This window comes from Erythrolamprus reginae, chromosome 1 (assembly GCF_031021105.1).
Source record: "Erythrolamprus reginae isolate rEryReg1 chromosome 1, rEryReg1.hap1, whole genome shotgun sequence".
In the NCBI taxonomy this organism is placed as follows: Eukaryota; Metazoa; Chordata; class Lepidosauria; order Squamata; family Dipsadidae; genus Erythrolamprus; species Erythrolamprus reginae.
Window position 1 is genome coordinate 177,242,004 of NC_091950.1, and position 20,910 is coordinate 177,262,913.

The window sequence follows — 20,910 nt, forward strand, 5'->3', positions numbered from 1 at the left end:
GCCCGGGCTCGGGCGGCGGCAGAGGGGCCCCCGGGGGGGATCCCGGTTGGGGGGGTGGTAGGGTTTATGCCCACAGTCCCTCAACCCGAGGTGTCCCCTTCTCTCTCCTGGGCCAGGGTCCTGGAGCGGCTCGACGAGTTGGAGAGGTGGAGGTCGGGGGCAGGCCCGGAGGGGCTTTCCTCGGCTGCCACCGCAGCTTGGGGCGCAGACACCGAAGAGGAGTCGGCCCCAGCTGGGCAAGTGGCCCACGAAATACAGATGGCGGGCACCGGACAGGCGGGCAGCACCGGGCAGACGGGCCATGCTGGACAGATGGCCCAGCCTGGGCAATGGTCATCGTTCCAGGGCCCAACCAGGATGGGCCCACCGTGGATGGCTTCTACCCCTTACGGGGCAGGTGAGGTTGCACCACATGCAGGCACATCTCCGCTCCTGCCCATTCAGGGTCCCGGGTTCATCCCGCCAGCTTTGGGGGGTGGCAACAGCTTCACGGGGGCTGCTGCAGGCACCTGTGGTCAGGTTTGGTCCCCGCCGGCTCCGCCAGTGGGGGCGCTGGGGGTACCTGTCCCACCTGGGGCGGGGGTGGGGGGTTGGATTCCTCCTCCACCGGCCATTATGCCACCGGTCCCATTCATGTACCCACCGGGGCTTGGGGTGCTGGGCTCGGGGGCCACCACGGTGTGGGACCCGTTCGCCAGCATCAAGCCTGGGGCTATCCCTTGCGGGTTGCCCGCCACCCCTTTAGGGTACCATCTGCACCCGTCAGTTAAGGAGGCAATCTGGCGGGGGGAGTACGTTGATTTGTTCTCCATCTTGAACAGGGAGGTCCCTAAACAGGATAAGGAGGTTGTCCCTGGGGAGAAGGTGAAAAAGACAAAGGTCACGAAATGCTTCAGTTCGTGGCTGTATGCCTTTCTGACCTTTGCGTCAGTGGTCATTCAGAGGCAGCCGGGGAGGGCCGCTGCCTTGCTGAAGTACATCGACCTGATAGCGAGGGCCCATTTTGAGTATGGGGGCACCATATGGAGGCACTACGACAAGGGTTTCCGTATGCGTATTGCCCATGACCCCTACTTGCCTTGGGATATGGTGGTTCCGGACCTGTGGTTCCAGGCCACTCATATGTCGGGGAAGGAGGGCTGTGATAGGACCGATAGCGGTCACTTTATGGAGGAAGAGCCGGCTACGCCCGCGCCGGCCAAGGCCGTGGCGGGGGTAGTCGGTAAAGGGGCCACTCTCGTGTGTCACGAATTTGCGGCGAAGGGGGCGTGTTTTCGCCCCCTTTGCCGGTTTCGTCACACCTGCGGAAGTTGTGGGGGAAACCATTCCGCAGCCGTGTGCCCCCGCCCCAAGAAGGGGATTGAAAAGAAAGGCTCGGGTCCCCCAAAGCCTCCCCCACCTGCTGGGGGAAAAGGGGCCCAGCCCAATTAATTTAGTGGTGCTTGAGGGTTGGTTGGGCGACTACCACCCTCGCTCGAGAGCGGCCGCTCTCTTGCTAGGTTTTTCAGAGGGATTTCGGATCCCTTATCAGGGTGTTAGGAAGGCCTTCATGTCTGACAACCTTAGGTCGGTTGTTGGTCATGAAGACATTGTTAGGGAGAAGATTGGGAAGGAGGTTGCCGAAGGCAGGGTCCTGGGGCCCTTCTCGGAGCCGCCCTTCCCGAATCTTCGTGTGTCTCCCTTAGGTGTGGTCCCCAAAAAAGGCGAGTGGTGAATTTAGGTTGATTCACCATTTGTCTTTTCCAAAGGGGAGTCAGTGAATGATTTCATTCCTGACGAGTTGTGTTCAGTCCGGTATGCATCCTTTGATGCAGCCGTGACTATGGTTAGGAAGTGTGGGGTGGGAGCCCTTATGGGTAAATGCGACATTAAGTCGGCATTCCGGCTCCTCCCCATATACCCAGACGACTTTGAGCTGTTGGGCTTCCATTTCGAGGGGGGCTATTACGTGGACAGAGCTTTGCCCATGGGGTGCTCTGTCTCGTGCTCTCTTTTTGAGAGTTTTAGCACCTTCTTGGAGTGGGCGCTCAGGAGGCAAAGTGGTCTGGGTACGGTCGTTCACTACCTTGATGATTTCCTGTTAGCGGGGCCTGCGCAGTCGGAGCAATGTTTTGCTTTGATGCGGGACTTCGAAGCCCTTTGTGCTCAATTAGGGGTGCCTTTAGCCTCTGAGAAGACCGAAGGCCCCGCTAACAGGATTACCTTCCTGGGTATTGAATTGGACTCGGAGGAGCAATCTTCTAGATTGCCCCTAGAGAAGTTGGTAAAGATTAAGCGGAAGCTTGATGAGGTCCTGGGCTGCCGGAAGGTGACCCTACGGCAGCTCCAGGAATTGGCAGGCATTCTTAATTTTGCCTGTCGGGTAGTTGTTCCTGGAAGGGCTTTTTCCAGGAGGTTGTATGATGCGATGAAGGGGCTCCGTTTGCCCCATCATCGTACCCGCCTTTGCGCTGGGGTCAGGGCTGACCTCGGTGTGTGGCGGGATTTTGTGGATAGATTTAACGGGTTGTCTTTCTGGAGGCACGAGCTTCTGTTGGAAGCTGAGTTGCAGCTCTGCTCTGACGCCGCGGGGACTTGTGGTTTCGGGGTAGTGTTAGGTGACCAGTGGTGCTGGTCGGCATGGCCTCCGGAATGGAGTGCCTCTTCGTTGGTTAAGGACCTAACGTTCTTGGAGCTCTTCCCCTTAATAGTGGCCTTAGAGCTTTGGGGGGAGCAGTTTAGGGACAAGACCGTGCACTTCTGGTGTGACAACCTAGCGGTTGTCCATGTGGTGAATGCCCTGTCCTCGAAGAGCGACAGGGTCATGCGGCTTGTCCGCCATTTTGTGCACAGGTCCTTGTCCCTAAACGCATTGTTTTTGGCTAGGCATGTCCCTGGGTTGGATAACGGGGTCGCTGATGCCTTGTCCCGTGGTCAGTTGTCCAGGTTTCGGACCCTGGCCCCGTGGGCCCGAGAGTTGCCAGAAGCGTTCCCCAGCCACCTCTGGAGTCTGGGAGGGATCCAGAGTGGTGGAGAGTCGCGGCATCCCGGGCAATCCCCTTGTCTGTAACGCCCGGCACCCTTGGGGCATACCAGCGTGCGGGTGAGGAGTTTGGGGATTTCAGGCAGGGCAGGGGTTACCAGCTTAGCTGGCCCGTCCCTGTATAGCGCCTGGCCGGGTTCTGCGTCCAGCTTGGGCAGCGTGGCCTGTCAGTTAGGACGATCCGGTCCTGGTTAGCCGGCCTCGCCTTTCTGTCCAAGGCGGGGGGTTTGCTGCTTGTTTCGGGTGACTTTGCATCCGGCAGGTGCTGGAGGGCTGTATGGGGAGCGAGCGGGGGCCCCTGGTGACACTCGTCAGGCTCTGACGGTGGAGCAGCTGTCTTTAATCAACGTGGTTTTTGGCAGTCTGTGTTCCTCATTGTAAGAGGCCCGTCTTTTTGGTGCAGCGGCTGGTGTCATGCTTGGGGCCCTTGGGGTCAGCGAGGCCTGGCCTCATCTCAGGCTGGCAATTCGCTCCGTGCCTTCCAGCACGCTGATCTGGCCGTTAGACAAGGGGGGGGTCCCTTGTGGTAAGGCGGTCTAAGTCGGATCAGCTACGCAGAGGGGTTACCATCTACCTTAGTGCGGCCGCCGACCAATCAGTGTGTACGGTGGCCGCCCTACAGCTTTGGTGTTTTCTGCGGGGAGCAGGTCTGGGGTACCCGTCTAGGCATTGGGACGGTACCCCTTCTGACCCGTTTATACTTTTGTGCATTAGTACCCAGGGCTATGGCCCAGGTGGGCACGGATCCCGCCGGTTATGGAACGCGTTCGTTCCGTATCGGCGCCGCCACTAGCACGGCACTTTCTGGTTTCCCGGCCCACTGGATTCGGGTGATCGGCCGCTGGCGGTCAGCGGCATATTTGGGTTATGTTAGGCCCGCTGAGGATCCTAGGCAGGGCTTAGGCTAGGTGACCTCTCTGCGTGTGTTTCCTCTTGCAGGTCCCCAGGCTGACGTGACACCGACGGCGCTGCTGTGTGGCCACAGCATGATTTGCTGGGCCAGCCGCCTGGCGGCCGGGAACGCTGTCGGGACCCAGCCGTCCCTGGGGCGGTGGGTCAGGGTTGCCTGGATGGGCCGGAGAGGTATGCGGTGGGAGGGTCTCCTACCGGTGTGGCTGGGCGGTCAGCATTTGGTGGCTGCGCCCGGCAATATGGGGGGCGGCTCCTGGAGTCGTTCCCAAGTGGGTTTGGGTGGGCAGTGTCCTGTGGCCGCACCCAGGTGGCTGGTATTGCACTTAGGTGGCAATGACCTGTGCATACTGGGAGGCCTGGCGCTGATCATCCAGGCACGCGAAGACCTGTGAAGGCTTCGTGAGGTCTGACCCACCACGCAAGTGGTGTGGTCAGACCTATTAACTAGGCTTGTTTGGAGGGACGCCTCTCCCCTTAGGGCCATTCACCGGGCTAGGCGACGGGTGAATAGGGCTATGGGTAAAACGGTTAGAGAAGTGGGTGGAGTGGTAGTACCTCATCCCCTTATATCAATAGACCAGCCATGGCTCTACCGGGATGATGGCGTTCCCCTGTCTGAGCAGGGGAACGCCATCTTCTTTCAGGACCTGCAGCGGTCTCTGCGTGAGCTGGCGCAGATAGAGGGGGGAGTCGGGGGGCCAAGATAGAGATCTGACCCCCGCTCCTGTGGCAGGTTAGGGGCGGAAAATTGGGTGGTTTAGCAACCGCGCGTTCTCCCTTGGGCATCTTTGGGGATGATTGACAGGTTCTCTGCAAGCTCATGGAGGGAGTTTCTGCCTGAGCAGCTGGGGGGAACCTGTCTTTGGGTCCTGCACCTTTAATTCCCCGATTCGGGTTAGCCGGTGGGACCCCCCTCATGCACAGCATGGCAGAAAAGGTCACAGGGGACGGCCTGGCCCTCACCTGGACCTTGCATCGAGATACGCCCATGAGTTGCCCAGGAATGTTTACTGGAATAACGTCATTTCCGCCCCGGAAGTATTTGTTTGACCCTGCAGGTCCAGTTCCGGGTCATAGTTGTTTATGCTAATTTATGCAAAGTATTTGAATAAATTATGCAAATTTATGTTAATAAAAATGACCCAATTTTAAATCCAGCTCTGGTGTCCGTGTCGTTACTCCGTCTCTCCAGCAAGGGCAGCGCCGGACTTACCCGGCAGGCAGGCTTTGCTGGAGGGACCGGGAGACACGGTCCCTCATGGCGGCCGCCATTTTGGATCCCGGGCGAAGTCTCGCGATGCGAGACTTCGCTCGGGAGATCGGGGCCTGATTGGCCAGGCCCTGATTGGTCCGGGCGGGGCCTGCTTGCCCTATATAAGGGCGAGCAGGCCCGGGGCTCTTCCTTTTCGCCCGGACCAAGCTCCTGAGCAGACACCCGCCCGCCCTCCACTATTTTGCAGTGTGCTTAGGGGTCGCCCTTAGGGGGCCGAATGGGAATTTTTTGCAGTTCTGCCTCTTAGCTGAGCTGTTTTTTCGCCCATTCCACACTGGGGTGATGGCTGTGCGGTTAGGGGGTGCTTGCATTAATTAGGTTAATTGGCTTACCTTTGGTCATTTGGGTAGGCAGGTTAGGGGCGGAAAATTGGGTGGTTTAGCAACCGCGCGTTCTCCCTTGGGCATCTTTGGGGATGATTGACAGGTTCTCTGCAAGCTCATGGAGGGAGTTTCTGCCTGAGCAGCTGGGGGGAACCTGTCTTTGGGTCCTGCACCTTTAATTCCCCGATTCGGGTTAGCCGGTGGGACCCCCCTCATGCACAGCATGGCAGAAAAGGTCACAGGGGACGGCCTGGCCCTCACCTGGACCTTGCATCGAGATACGCCCATGAGTTGCCCAGGAATGTTTACTGGAATAACGTCATTTCCGCCCCGGAAGTATTTGTTTGACCCTGCAGGTCCAGTTCCGGGTCATAGTTGTTTATGCTAATTTATGCAAAGTATTTGAATAAATTATGCAAATTTATGTTAATAAAAATGACCCAATTTTAAATCCAGCTCTGGTGTCCGTGTCGTTACTCCGTCTCTCCAGCAATAAAAATGCTGAGTGGTTGCAGCCCAGTTGACTGCATATGTACCTACCTGTGTTAAAGAATAACCACAATGGGAACTGATAGTAAATCCCCTTGAATGGCAGAATAGTGAAAAAGTAAGTTGTGCAAAATGTTCCAAAAACATTGTAGAATATGCCATTTATTTTCAGACCATGCCAATCCTTGACTTTTTCAGGATTGTTGTATGATTTCCAGAGGCATTCTGGAGACAATTCCTTGTTTGCATACGTGAAATTTTGCACAGCTCAAATCTAGAAAAGATGGAAGTTTACTTTCTGTTAATTTGGTCATCTTTGGCTATCTTTGTGAACATGCAAGTTTTCTTCATAATAATTCACAGAATTCAGACTGGTAGTGACAGTGAAGGGCTACAAAAATGTTTACTACCACACTGTGGGTGTGGCTTATTTTGTGGGTGTGGTTTGGCAGCCATGTGACCAGGTGGGAGTGGTGTGATGATCAGGTGACAGGGTGGCTTAAAGGTCATGTGACTGGCTTAAAGGTGGCCAACTTGATGCCACTCATGTCAAAGGTTTGGGTTAGGGTGCCTGGCCTCTCCTCACCTCAAAGAGATACAATTTCCCTATCTATTTACTATTACTGAACATCCAAAATATACTCTTTAATTCTACGTATATATGCCATATATGTACATACATACACACAGGCACAAAAAAAATATAATTATCTACTATATAAACAGTATGTGTACACACATACACACGCACACACAGTTCTTCTGAAATTATACACATTCAACCTCAATTACCGCGATAGGAAAACCTACCAAGAGCACAGAAGGGAAAAAAAGAAAAAAAAATCAAAATTTGGCTACTAGTACTGCGTACCTGACCAAAATGTTGCTACCGGTACTGCGTACTTGGCCGTACCTGTAGGAGCCCATCACTGGGTAGTGAGGTTTATAATGTGGCCTATTCACTCCCTATCCCACTTGTTTAGCAATGCTTCATATCCATAGTGGATATTAGAGAAAGGACAGGTGAAAATTAGGGATAATTATAGGGTAATTTACTTCAGGGTAGAAAAGGAAGAGAGGAAAGCAGCATAGATTGTATGTACAGAAGCATTTTGGTCAACTTAGTTTTTAGAATAATGACTTCTGGTGATTCTTTTTCAAGGCTAAGTGCACCAAATGATAATACAAAATGGACTACATATGCACATCTTCTTGGCCTTTCTTTTCCCTCTCTGTTTAAGAAAGAATTTCTTTGTTTTGCTTTATTTGCCTTATTGCTCCATTTTAAAGTTTGTCCAACAATTTTTGTGTTATTCCAAACACGGTTTTGTTGCCTTTGGAAAATCCATGCTACTATAATTCTTTGATGCCTTCTTGAGATCGCTGTAAGGACTGCAAAAAAAGAGTTTGAGTTCTTCACTCAACTTGAGGCAGCGAAAACACTCCATGCATTCTTAATTGTGCTTGTACATGGTTACTGCCTGGAGCCATTGGGAGTCGGGTGGCATATGAATGTATGTGTTTTTAATATTTATATATTATATCATTCATGTTATATCATTCATGTTATATCATTTTATAATAACAACTATTATTTTTATTGCATCATTTCTGCACCACTTGAGTGTTCCTAATACAGCCCACATGGGGATGCTGGGAGTTCTCCATGCCTATGTTAGAAGGAACAAACAAACAATCGTGATTTGGGAAAATATGTTCTTGAAACACAACCAGTTTTTCACTTAAAGTTTCCTGCCACTTTAACACTATTCTTCAAATTAAATCAGATTAAATCAGATCAATTTCCAACAGCCAAAGGCCAGCAAAAACACTCTCCTTAGTCTGGGAATAAAACAGATTTATTTCTGCTGTTCTACTCTAAATACAATTGGGCAGCCATCCTCTGGTTCCGGAAAAGAATATTATATATGTTATAATATAGGAACAGGAGGGTTTCACTTCATTTCCCAGCTATTGCGGTACCTCCATAATCCTTATCCCTGTAACTGGTGTCGGAGGCTAAAGCAGTGGCCCTCAACTAATTGGGCACCAGGGACTGGTTCCATGGAGAGAGGTTTTTCTGTAGATTGGAGGAAGCTTGGTTTCACATGCTGCCTGCAATTCCTGGATGCAGTTTTGCTTGATTATGTGGTCTGAATTTTGGTATGCTGCAGACAGGTGTCTGTCCTTGGACGAGGGATGAAGATTCCTGGGATAAAAGAGACAGAAGAATAGGAGTAGGAGATGGGAATCCAAGACCTTCTTGATAGCAGGAAATGCTGCTACATCTATTAATCCGGGGATTCCAGAACTTTTGGGATGGGTCGTCACGGGGTTGATGATAATGGAAAATTTGGGCTTGCTGAAAGTACCCTCTCAAAACAGATCCCTGAGGCATCCCAAAAGGAAAAGATACATAGTGATTAGGACTTAAACTCTTGTTGTTGTTGTTGTTATTATTATTAATATTATTATTATTATTATTATTATTATTATTATTATTATTATTACTACTACTACTACTACCCAGTGGTCCTTGGCAGTGCAGCCCCGAGTCTACGGAGAGGCACGGCATACAAATTTAATAAATAAATTTAATAAATAAATCTCAGTGGACATTGGAAAACCATCAGAATTGACCAAATCTCCATGTGTCAATTGCAAAAAGCTGCTTTACTGGGATCGGCACACATAATTCGCCGCTACATCACACAGTCCTAGGTGCTTGAGAAGCGCCAGACTGATGATGAAATATGAAATCCGACATACTGATCTCATTTGCTGTATTGTGCTAATAATAATAATAATAACAACAACAACAATAACAATAAATTATGACAACAACAACAAGATAGTTGGAAGGAACCTTGGAGGTCTTCTAGTCCAACCTCCTGCTTAGGCAGGAAACCCTACACTACTTCAGACACATGGTTATCCAACATCTGCTTAAAAACTTCCAGTGTTTAACCCCAGATGGGTTGGTCTATCCCATCTTCCACAGGATGGTCTCTACAGATTATTCCACCTTTTGTCCTTTTTCTATGCAGGCAGCCACATTCCCAAACAAATAATGGAGCCAGCCATTACTTTATAAACTATTTTTATAATGAAGTTTAAAGACTCATTTGGGGCGAGAAGTGTTCTTGGCAGTACAGATGCCCTGGAGGCTGTACCTATGCTTCTCAGCATCTCAGATATCTTTTCCTTTGTTTTTTTTAAATTAAACATTGTTTTTAATGCAATAAGCCAGCAGTTTTGAGGGATACCAAGGAACAAATAGATGTCTCCAAGAATTACATTCCCAATGCTAATCAATTCCAGATCTGGAGCAGATAAAGAATTTTTCTCCGGTCTTAGTGAAATTATTCTTCCCTAATTTCAGTCAGGAACTCAGCAAGTTTTGAAACATATCCAAGGGTAGTAGAAGTCTCCATGCTTTAGTTTTCCAACATGGTAGTCAGTATGCCAGCTTTTCTTTTTTAATATTCATTGCAACTTTTACTTTGAATTAACAGAACGAGCAGCAGGAGTGTATCACAGAGAAGGCCGGTCTGGGAAATACCAGCTGACTTACGCTGAAGCAAAATCAGTGTGTCAATATGAAGGAGGACAGTTAGCAACACTCAAGCAATTGGAGGCTGCGAGAAAAATAGGTATGGTGCTGTAGATGATGTCACTAGAGAGTATAATCTATTAGAACAAGCACTTCACAGGATAAAAAGATTTGAATGTATTTATCAATCGTTTCCACATTCATTATTCATTAGTCAAATTTATATGGCCACCCATCTCACAGGAAGTGACTCTGGGTGGCGTACAGCATTGTTCAAAGTTATTTCAGAAGACAGAATGGCAAACAATGGAAGGAATTAATAATGGATTGATGGATTGTCTGGATTTCCTTAGAGTAGGAACTGCTCAACAACAGAACAGATTCCTTCAGATGATGACTGACTTCACAAGAGGTGTTTACGCACAGTGTGGACAGCTATAAGCTGGGAAGCTATATAGCTGAATCATGACCTGAGATGGCATTGGACTCAACACTCTCAAAAGTCTCCTTCAACCTTTACATTTTATGATGTGATTATCAGTTTAAGGCAGTAGTTCACAACCTTTTTTTGCCCATGCCCCACTAAGCATCTCTAAAATCCTGGTGCCTCCCCCCACCCCGACATAGAATTCTTACTATTCAAAACTCCTACTACTTTAGGCTTTAGGAAGCCTAAAAGGCCATTAACTTGTGGGCTGCATTAATATTGTCAATCGTTAGATGGCAGCACCAAAAACTCCAACTCCTAGTGGTTAACAAAATTTGTGATGTCTATCCATCGTGGGCTTTTGATTTTGTTTTGTTGAAGACCTGCCCATGTTTCAAAAAGTAAGTTAGAAGCAGCACTACTGGCAACATTCTGAGAACTCTATGTACTAGGATACACATCTGTTTGGTCTTGAGTTGATCATATGTTGGACAGATACATTTTAAAATATCTATACAAGCAGTACAACATAGTTAGTCCTAGAACTTTCACCAAAGTTAAGTTCATTCGCAATACATGATGTAAATCTGTGACCAATATTAACAATATGTGGCTTGGGCCATATCAGGTAAAATATGCACAACCTCATTTGTTGAACAGAAAATTCAGAATATGGCAAGTCAAAGATATTTCAGCAGCAGGAGAAAAATATATTAAAAAGCTTTGTTTATATTTATATTTGGAATACTTTGGATATTTCAGCAGCAGGAGAAAAATACATTAAAAAAGCTTTGTTTATATATATATTTGGAATACTTTGGATTCTGTTTTGAAAGTTATTTCAGAAAATATAAACAAAGGGCATATATTTATTCAGAATTAAAGTACAGAATGAATTAGTTATTGATGTGTTTAAATTATTAGAAAATATTTTGTATGCAACGTAATTTCATTTTTGATGTATTGCCGATTAGTATGCAATCAAAGTGACAATAAAGTATGCTATTCTTTGCTTGTCTTCGGATATAATTCTAGCTCTCTCTGCTAAAAATATGGTGATGAGCAGCGCCCCCTAAAGTCAGACACGACTGGCAAAGAGAAAACTTTACCTTTATAAGGAATAAATGCACATGACCTGAAACACAATGTGTGTATTCTGCAATGGGTGGTGTTGTGTCAAATAGGTTGGCATTTCGAGTAGAATAAAAATTAACTCACCAAGACTACAGTAGTATAATATTTTACATTAATTGGCCATCTTTGAATAAAGATGCTTTGGAGTAGAGTACAATTTACTCAGCCTATGCCACCTAATAAATTTTAATTATATAAAGTGAAACTGTTCTTTTTGTGCTAAAAGGCAAAAATGACACAATTGAAAAAATATGAACCGGGCATATACATTTCTCTGTGTCTGGGATGGAAACTGTTTTGCTAGCAAACCTTAATTTGTTTTAAAATAATTGGGACTCTATTGTACGGTTGAGATGAACACAAGAAATTGTGAACCTGAAGTTCAGCATCCCCTCTTAGCCAATGCTTGTTTTGTATGACACTTGCCTTTCATCTCTCAGGCTTCCATATGTGTGCTGCTGGCTGGTTATCTAAGGGAAGAGTCGGATATCCTATTGTCAAACCAGTAAGCAACTGCGGCTTTGGGAGGACAGGGATCATAGATTATGGATTTCGTCTCAACAAAAGTGAGAAGTGGGATGCCTATTGCTATAATCCTAATGGTACGTGAACATGAAATATATTTCTTACATCTAACTGCACTTAGAGATACACTTTTGCAAAAGTACCCATCTTTAGCTGCTGTGGCCCCTTAAAGAATAATGTATGCTTAATGTTAACAAAAAATTATAGGCTAAAACCCATTTCATCAGATGCATTAATGTATCTTGATTTAGAAACTTCAAGATTGAGAAAAACATCTTGGCAATTTTAAATGATAACATTACAAAAGAAAAAAGAAAGAAATGTGGAAGGTGTAGCCAGGGTTAATAATTTTATTAGCAGTGACTACTCACAAGATGGGCAGTAATGCAGAAATTGTTGTATTGGAAGGGTAATGAACATATAATTGAATACTAGAGTTTGAAGAGACTTAAAAAAAAATATCTGATCCATCCTCATGCTTGATGAAGGATCCACTAGACTCGAGGATGAAACAAGGGATACACCATGACATTTTGGGGTAGTAGTCACCAATACTCATAACCAGTGAAGGGCTACCAAATTTTTTACTGCCACTCTGTGGGCGTGGCTTATGCATTTTGTTTCAATATCTTTCAGTGCAAATTGGGTGCTTTGGGGTGAAGCTCCATTTTCGCTAGCCCATTGCGTTCTCCTCTGTCTGGGCAGTAGCCCACCCCTGCCCATAACTATTCTCAAAGGCACACCTTATTCTTACACAATTTTCAGAGGCAGCTGGAGAATAGGCTACATTTTTGTGCAGCTTCTCCATCCTTCTCTTGTGCAGCCTCTAGAAGAACAGTGATGGTGAACCTTTTTTGGTTCGAGTGCCAAAAGGATGTATGTGTATGTGCTAACCCAGGAGCATGTGCCCACACCGATTCCCTACCCCCCATACATGCGCACCCACCCCACCGCAAATGCACAGGTCTCACTGAAACTTGGGACAGTGAAAGAACGGCCAAATGGGCAAACCGGAAGTTCAGAAAAAACAGACTTCTGGTTTCCTGTTCCGGTTTCCTTTTCAACACTCTGGGGCTTCAGAAATCTTCCCTGAAGCCTCTGGAGTGTGAAAAATAGCACAATGGGCAAAGTGGAGGTCCGTTTTTTTGAACTTCCAATTTGCCCATTGGCTGGCTTTTCTCACTCAGGAGGGTGAAACGGCCTTTCCCAAGGCTGAAAATCAGTTGGCTAATGCATGCATGCGCGCTGGAGCTGACATAGGTCAATGCCTCACGTGCCTTCCAATATGGCTCCATGTGCCACATGTGGCACACATGCCATAGGTTCGCCACCACTGCTCTAGAATCTCTAAAAATCATGCAAGCACACCCCATTCTGTATAATTTTGTTTGGAGAATGCATTCTCCAAAGCCCCTCCGAGAATGAAGGCCTCCTGTGGCTCCAGCTGCCTCAGGGGCCTGTCAACATCAAAAAAGAACATTGCCTGAAGATAAGCAGTGCATGGCAGATTCTGGGGATCACATGCGTGATTGAATTGTATTTTTAAAAAAATAAAAATAATTAGTTCTCTTTTGTTTGGAGTGTGAAAATGACATGCCAGCGCAGAGTCAAGTTAGGCATTATTTGAAATTCTCACACAGCAACCCAAACGGTTTGCCATCACTGCACTACTATTTCTAAGAGATATCCTGATTATCTGAAGAACATTTTATGTGGTGCAGCCTGTTTCATATGCAATATGGAGCCTGAGAAGACGAACTTGTCCTATGCCAGCTTACTTCTTCAGCAGAACCCCTTGCGAAACAAGTAGGATGTAGTATTCAACGGCCCAATTAAGACTTAACGATGAAGTTGCCTAGAAAACTGAATGTTCTTCCAAAATAAAATATGTACTGTCACAATGTATCATGTGGTAAGAGATTCAACACTCTACAGGAGAGATGGAAAAGACAACAACCAAGCAATCGACATCATTCTGCGCAGCAGCCCCATACTGTGCCTAATTATACCGTGCTTGTATTCTAACACAAAGTGACTTGCCAAAAGCCACGCCGCTGAAACACACAGAAAGCAGGATTGAAAATTCATAAACAATTTACATTCCTCATCCCAATAGATACTGCTTCTTCAACCAACTCCTTTTGTTTCTGTCCGATGTTCAGGGCAGACGTCATTTACAAGGACAAATACAAGTTCACATCTTTGCGAACCTTCCTTTGCTTGCCAGAGTCTTTCTGGAGAAGGAACTGTAAGGAAAACAGCTGCAAGTAAAGACAGAACTAGTCAGTCCCCAGGATAGGCTCCAGTGTCCAACCCTGTCAGAGCATATAACATTTCTGCCAAGTCCACTTTCTGCTGGCAGCAGAACCAGTTCTTCAGCTATTGCTGTGCCCCAGTGGTTCTGTTTGGGAAAGTCCTATCCTTTCCATCTGGCTAGCCTACACAGTGGGCCTGAGGGCCTCTCGACTTGTCAGTCTTAATTGCTTGTGACATTCAGCCCTGGCTTGAGTTGCCAGAAGTTAGAGGTTACTCTAGGATACTTGTGGAACAGTAATTCATAAGGAGGAAATGCTCAGGGGAGAGATGTCTATCATTCTGTGAAATTTTCCTAAAATGAAGTTCATATTTTCTTATGAAGTTCAAAAGGAGTTAATTCAACATGTCACACCGAGCCGTAAACAAGACTTAATAGCCAACTTCACACTTAACGTGATGCCACAAATAACATAGAAACATAGAAACATAGAAGACTGACGGCAGAAAAAGACCTCATGGTCCATCTAGTCTGCCCTTATACTATTTCCTGTATTTTAACTTACAATGGATATATGTTTATCCCAGGCATGTTTAAATTCAGTTACTGTGGATTTACCAACCATGTCTGCTGGAAGTTTGTTCCAAGGATCTACTACTCTTTCAGTAAAATAATATTTTCTCACGTTGCTTTTGATCTTTCCCCCAACTAACTTCAGATTGTGTCCCCTTGTTCTTGTGTTCACTTTCCTATTAAAAACACTTCCCTCCTGAACCTTATAACTGCTGTACATTAAAGACAAAGCTAAAGAAACAACTCATATTAAGGCTCAGAATAATTCATAAACCCATTGCAGGAAGGAAGAGTTGAAAATGGGATATAAATCTCAGCGGTTAAAGATGCTGAACTGGAGAGCTGACCACCCAGCTCCTGCCCACCTAGCAGTTTGAAAGCATGTAAATGCAAATACATTATTGTATTTTCTGAGTATTAAGAAAAAGAAAAGAAAAAACTTCCAGCCTAAAAGAGGCTGGAAATTTTGGTGCGTGTTATACTTTGAGTGTAGCTTTTTTTGAAGCTTTTTTCCCCAGCCCTAACTAGGTGCTAATGATCTTCCCAGATTTTACCTTGCAGGCTCTTTCACTGTTACATTTTAGGAAGAATGTTTTCCAAGCTCTAATGAAAAAATACAAACTTTCCTATTTGGCCATGTCCTCTGAAAGGCAAATGTGATTTCCCTCCCCCCAGATGTATTGTTTGGGTGATGAAAAGCTTAATTAATCCAAGTTGTTTGCACTGGCTGGTGAGTCATGTTCTTTCCATTCTAGAAAAAAAAAATAGGTCTCCATTACTAGTGAATGATGTTGAAACGTAAAAACAAGACTGCAGGTAGAACTGTGTCTTGAGAGGTTCATCATGATATCACTTTGGATTGTGTCATATTCCAATAAAAAAGAATTGACTTATGTGCTGTGCTCAGTGCTAGAGTATTAGCCCATTTTCTAGTTAAAAATAGTTTCTATATGCTTGTCGTTTCACATTCCCATCTGGATGACCTGGACAATCAAAAACATGGTTCTTTAATAATCTGGGATAATAACTTGGTTGTTAAGTTGACACAACTTGTCTGGTTATATAGACACTTTAAATAAATTACATAAATAGGAGATAAGTGCACATTGAATTGGCCTGCTTCTACTTGTATGTGGAAGGTATTGATTGTAGAGTTGATAAAAAAGCACATTAAAGACATAGATTATTGTGTTTCCGTCATTCAGCTGCTCATTTGAGGAAGGCAGTGGAATACCCGAATACAGGTAGTTGCCTTATGATTACAATCAAACCCAAAAATTATGCTCCTAATTTATCAAGTGAATTTTGCCCTGTTTTATGACCTTTCTTGCCACAGTTCTTAAGTGAATCACTGCAGTTCTTAAATTAGTCACACGGTTGTTAAGTGAATCTGGCTTCCCCATTGACCTTGCTTATCAGTAGATTGCAAAATGGGATCACATGGCCCCAGGCAACCATCTGAACTTTGATCACATGACCATGGGGAATGCAGCAACGGTCGTGTGAAAAATAGTCATAAGTTGCTTTTTTCAGTGCTATTGTAACTTCAAAAAGTCACTAAATGAACTATTGTAAGTTGAGGGTTACCTTTAGGTACTTGGAGATGATTTAGGAATGAATTAGGGTGAAGGAGTAGAAGTTAGACTTGACAGCAATAGGAAAAGAAAAATGACTTGATAGAGATACTGAGTTTGTTTTCATTTCTTCTGAAAAGTGTATAGAGATTCTTAGTCATCCATGTCCTGATTGTCCCGAAGGTGCTTTTTCAGGAGGCAATTGGACTTTCTTGTTTTTTCTTTTGAAGACGTTTCTCTTCTCATCCAAGAAGCTTCTTCAGCTCTGACAGGATAGTGGAGAATGGAAGGATTTGTCTGAAAGGAGTATAAATTCTTCTGCTCCCCACCATCCTGTCAGAACTGAAGAAGCTTCTTGGATGAGCAGTGAAAAGTCTTCAAAAGAAAAAACAGAAAGTCCAGTTGCCTCTTAAAAAAGCACCTTTGGGATTCCTCTGAGCATGTTCGTAATTTTTGTTGGCTTCTGAATTTACTGCTACTTGCAGATGGCCAACCTGCAGTATGTTAAGAGCTTGTCCTACTGATAGGAAACAGTAAGCTACATGCAGGAAAACCATGTGCTTGAAAGATGGAATGGAATGGAATTGGAATTGGAATTAGAATAACAGAGTTGGAAGGGACCTTAGAGTTCTTCTAGTCCAATCCCCTGCTTAGGCAGGAAACCCTACACTACTTGAGTTGAGACTAATGGTTATCCAAGATCTTCTTTAAAATTTCCAGTGTTGGAGCATTCACAACTTCTGGAGGCAAGCTGTTCCATTGATTAATTGTTCTAACTGTCAAGAAATCTCTCCTTCTTTCCTTGATTAGTTTCCATTCATTGCTTCTTGTCCTACCCTCAGGTACTTCGGAGAATAGCTTGCCTACCTCTTCCTTATGGCAACCCCTGAGATATTGGAACACTGCTATCATGTCTCCCCAGTCCTTCTTTTCATTAAACTAGACATAACTAGTTCCTGCAACCATTCTTCATTTATTTTAGTGTCCAGTCCCCTAATCATCTTTGTTGCTCTTCTCTGCACTCTTTCTAGAGTCTCAACATCCTTTTTACATCGTGGTGACCAGAACTGAATGCAGTATTCCAAGGATGGCCTTATAAAGTGGTATTAAACTTCACATGATCCTGATTCCATCCCTCTATTAATGCAGTTTAGAACTGTGTTGGCTTTTTTGGCAATTGCTGCACACTTCTGGCTCATGGCTAACAATGTATCCAGTCAATTTAATATACAAATTTATAAAAACATATATTATTTAAATTCACTTTCAGGACTGTTAAAGGTGAACTGTAGAAGGTTGGCACAAACCCCCACACACCCCCAATGTGCTGTAACGCTGCAAAGGCACAATTTGACATCTGGGACGAGTATGACATCTGATGTTGTTATTCCTCTCTTAGGAAAAGATTGTGGTGGAATCTTCACAGCATCAAAACATGTTTTCAAAACTCCCGGATACCCAAAGGAATATGAAGATGACCAAGTCTGTTACTGGCACATAAGAGTGAAGTATGGCCAACGGATCAAAATCGAGTTTCTTGACTTCGACCTTGAGGATGATACCGCCTGTATGGCTGATTACTTGGAAATATACGACAGCTATGATGATATAAATGGTTTTGTGGGCAGGTAAAATGTTCAAATCTTTCATAATACATGATGTACAAATTGCAAATGATTGGGTGAAGGGATCGGAGAAAAGGCCAAGTTTAAAAAAAAAAAAAAATCCACCCAGTCTCAAAGGATTATGTATCATGCTTGCACACACAGAAGCCAAACTAATAAGCATATGTAAGTACAAGCCCAACTAATAAGTGCCAAAGGAATGCTAATGGCCACATACTTTTTTCTTCTTTTCCACCTACTCTTTCTTTGTCCCTTACCCAGTGGAGCCCATCTTAGACCCACCATCTTCCAAATTCATGACACTTGATTAGAAGAAGCTGTAATCCCAATTAATCTCCTCTCCTGATTCTGTCATCTTTCCAAACTGTTTCCCCTCTCATTCCTTTTCCCTTACCGCTCACTGAGAAATGTTTCTGATTTCAATAGGAATCTCCCGAGGTTTTTTAAAAATACTTTTCAGCTCCTGCGGAATGACAGTGATAAAGGATCATGGCAGATGAAGTTTGAAACACCCAAAGAACTTTGCATTAACTAATCTTCTTGCATGGAATTTTCTTTACTTCCCTTAACTCAGCAAAGATGAGTGGAAAGCTTTCCCCCCCCACCCCCCTGACCCCAGTATTTCATGTCCAGTGATGGGCTACCAAACTTTTTACTACCACACTATGGGCGTGGCTTATGCATTTTGATTCAATATCTTTCAGTGCAAATTGAGTGCTCTGGGGTGGAGCTCCAAATTTTACTACCAGAACTGAGTTACTGACCGTTCCCGTAGGAGTCCATCACTGTTCATGTCCCACCATGAAAGAAAGGGAAAATTAGGAAAGTTAGTCCCTTCTCCTGTGGGCAACCTCAGGAGGAAAAGCCAACTTGTGGCTCAGGGATATTAATTTTTATTGGCCAGACATGGTGGGATGGGATAGCTCTTTAGATACTGTTGACTATTAGTGCTTTATGACTTTCCTTTCTTTAAATGCTGTCTCTTGTGAAGGCGGGCATTGGAGTAACACCAGTGGGAAAAGTGTCAGGTTTATATCATTCTTATGGACTTTTTCATCCTGCTGATTTATCCTCTGGGGACTAGAGAATGTATTCTGTTGGACCTGCTTCTGCTTCTGTCCAATGTGATTTTTGATATATTCTGACACATCTTATGATAAACATACCATGTGGCGCTTAGAGCTATTTTACTGAGAGAGCCCTTGGATTTCTGCCCACAAAGATTGTTTTTCAGGCAAGAAGTACTGTAACTGAGCTTGCTGGTTGTGTTTCTAGGTTCTTCAGAAGCTGTATTTAAAAAGTCTGGTTTTCTCACATTCTCATTCTCTATCTGGTTACAAATGTACATGGCCGTCCTCCTCGATCCACAGCTCACACTAGAGAAACATCTTTCAGCTGTGGCGAGGGGGGCGTTTGCCCAGGTTTGCCTGGTGCACCAGTTGCGGCCCTACCTGGACCGGGACTCACTGCTCACAGTCACTCATGCCCTCATCACCTCGAGGTTCGACTACTGTAAAGCTCTCTACATGGGGCTACCTTTGAAAAGTGTTCGGAAACTTCAGATCGTGCAGAATGCAGCTGCGAGAGCAATCATGGGCTTCCCAAAGTATGCCCATGTTACACCAACACTCCGCAGTCTGCATTGGTTGCCGATCAATTTCCGGTCACAATTCAAAGTGTTAGTTATGACCTATAAAGCCCTTCATGGCATCGGACCAGAATATCTCCGGGACCACCTTCTGCCACACGAATCCCAGCAACCGGTTAGGTCCCACAGAGTTGGCCTTCTCCGGGTCCCGTCAACAAAACAATGCCGTTTGGCGGGACCCAGGAAAAGAGCCTTCTCTGTGGTGGCCCCAACCCTCTGGAACCAGCTCCCCCCGGAGATCAGAACTGCCCCCACCCTCCTTGCCTTTCGTAAAGTTCTTAAGATCCATCTCTGCCGTCAGGCATGGGGGAACTGAGACATCTCCCCCAGGCCTATACAGTTTATACATGGTATGTTTGTGTGTATGCTTGCTTTTAATAATGGGGGTTTTAGTGTTTTTTAAAATTATTACATTTGCTCTCACATTGTCTTTGTTATTGTTGTGAGCCGCCCCGAGTCTATGGAGAGGGGCGGCATACAAATCTAATAAATAATAAATATGGACATATAATACACACATGTTTTAAAAAGTACATTAGACAGTGGGAGTAAAATATTTCCTTTTGATACTCAGAGAATTCTCCAGGGATGCGTATGCACAGCTCTGTGTGTGAGCAGAGGGGGAACACACACTCATGAAAATGGAGCTTTGCAAGTGGAGGATGCTTGCGCCCATGCGTGATGCTCCACTCACACGAGCAGAGGGCGCTTGTGCTTTGCGCAGGAGCGCCCTCCACGCAACACAAGTAGAATTTCACACACATACTTGCCATGGTCTGGCTTTGAACAGGCCACAACCTGGAAGTTGGCCATGGCCCGGGAGTTGGGGACCCCGTCTATAGGATATAGTAAAAAAATCAACATGGTGGATCCCAGTGGCACAATCAAAGTGCCTTCTGTTTATATCTGACACACATTTATTTATATCCCATCTTTATTATTTTTATAAATAAGTCAAGGTTGCAAATATACCTAGTACTCTTTCCTCCTATTTTCCTTCCCCACAACCATTCTGTGGGATGGAGTGGGCTGAGAGTAACTGGTCCAAAGTCACCCAGCTGGCTTTCATGCCTAAAGTGGGAGTAGAATTCACAAACTTTTGGTTTCTAAGCCTGGTGCCTGGCTCTCTAAAACCATAAAACCATGAGGACACGGATTGTGGGGACAATATGCTGGCTCTGTTAAAAAGTGCTATTGCTATTGAGTCTAAGGAGAAGGGCGGCATAAAAATTGAATAAATAAATAAAATAAATAAATAAACAAACAAACAAACAAACAAACAAACAAACAAACAAGAAGAGGAGTTTCAACTGTAGCATCATGACCATCATGGGGTTTTTGCTACATTCCGCAAACATTCCTTTTGCTTAAGGAGCTAAATATATCCCACCTAGATGTAAGGTGGATGGAAGGAATTGGAGAACAGATGCATATTTTCTTACTCTTACTAATTAACACCATCCATCTATTTTTCCTATCTTTCATCTCAAGATTTAGTAGCAGATGTTCTAGCTATTTTTTCAAAAGTATTTTGTAAAGTATGTTAATGCAAACAGAACATTTTTCTTTGAACTGCTC

At 45.1% G+C, this 20,910-nt stretch overlaps 1 protein-coding gene across 1 annotated transcript in view; it reads left to right on the forward strand.

Moving 5' to 3' along the window:
* TNFAIP6 (TNF alpha induced protein 6) overlaps positions 1 to 17,691 on the forward strand; it is a 38,564-nt gene extending 20,873 nt beyond the window's left edge. The window contains exons 2-4 of the mRNA XM_070737116.1: positions 9,535 to 9,672; positions 11,574 to 11,735; positions 17,459 to 17,691. Coding sequence (XP_070593217.1) covers positions 9,535 to 9,672; positions 11,574 to 11,735; positions 17,459 to 17,691 — 533 coding nt within the window. The remainder of the gene's footprint in view (positions 1 to 9,534; positions 9,673 to 11,573; positions 11,736 to 17,458) is intronic.
* The last annotated feature ends 3,219 nt before the right edge of the window (positions 17,692 to 20,910 follow it).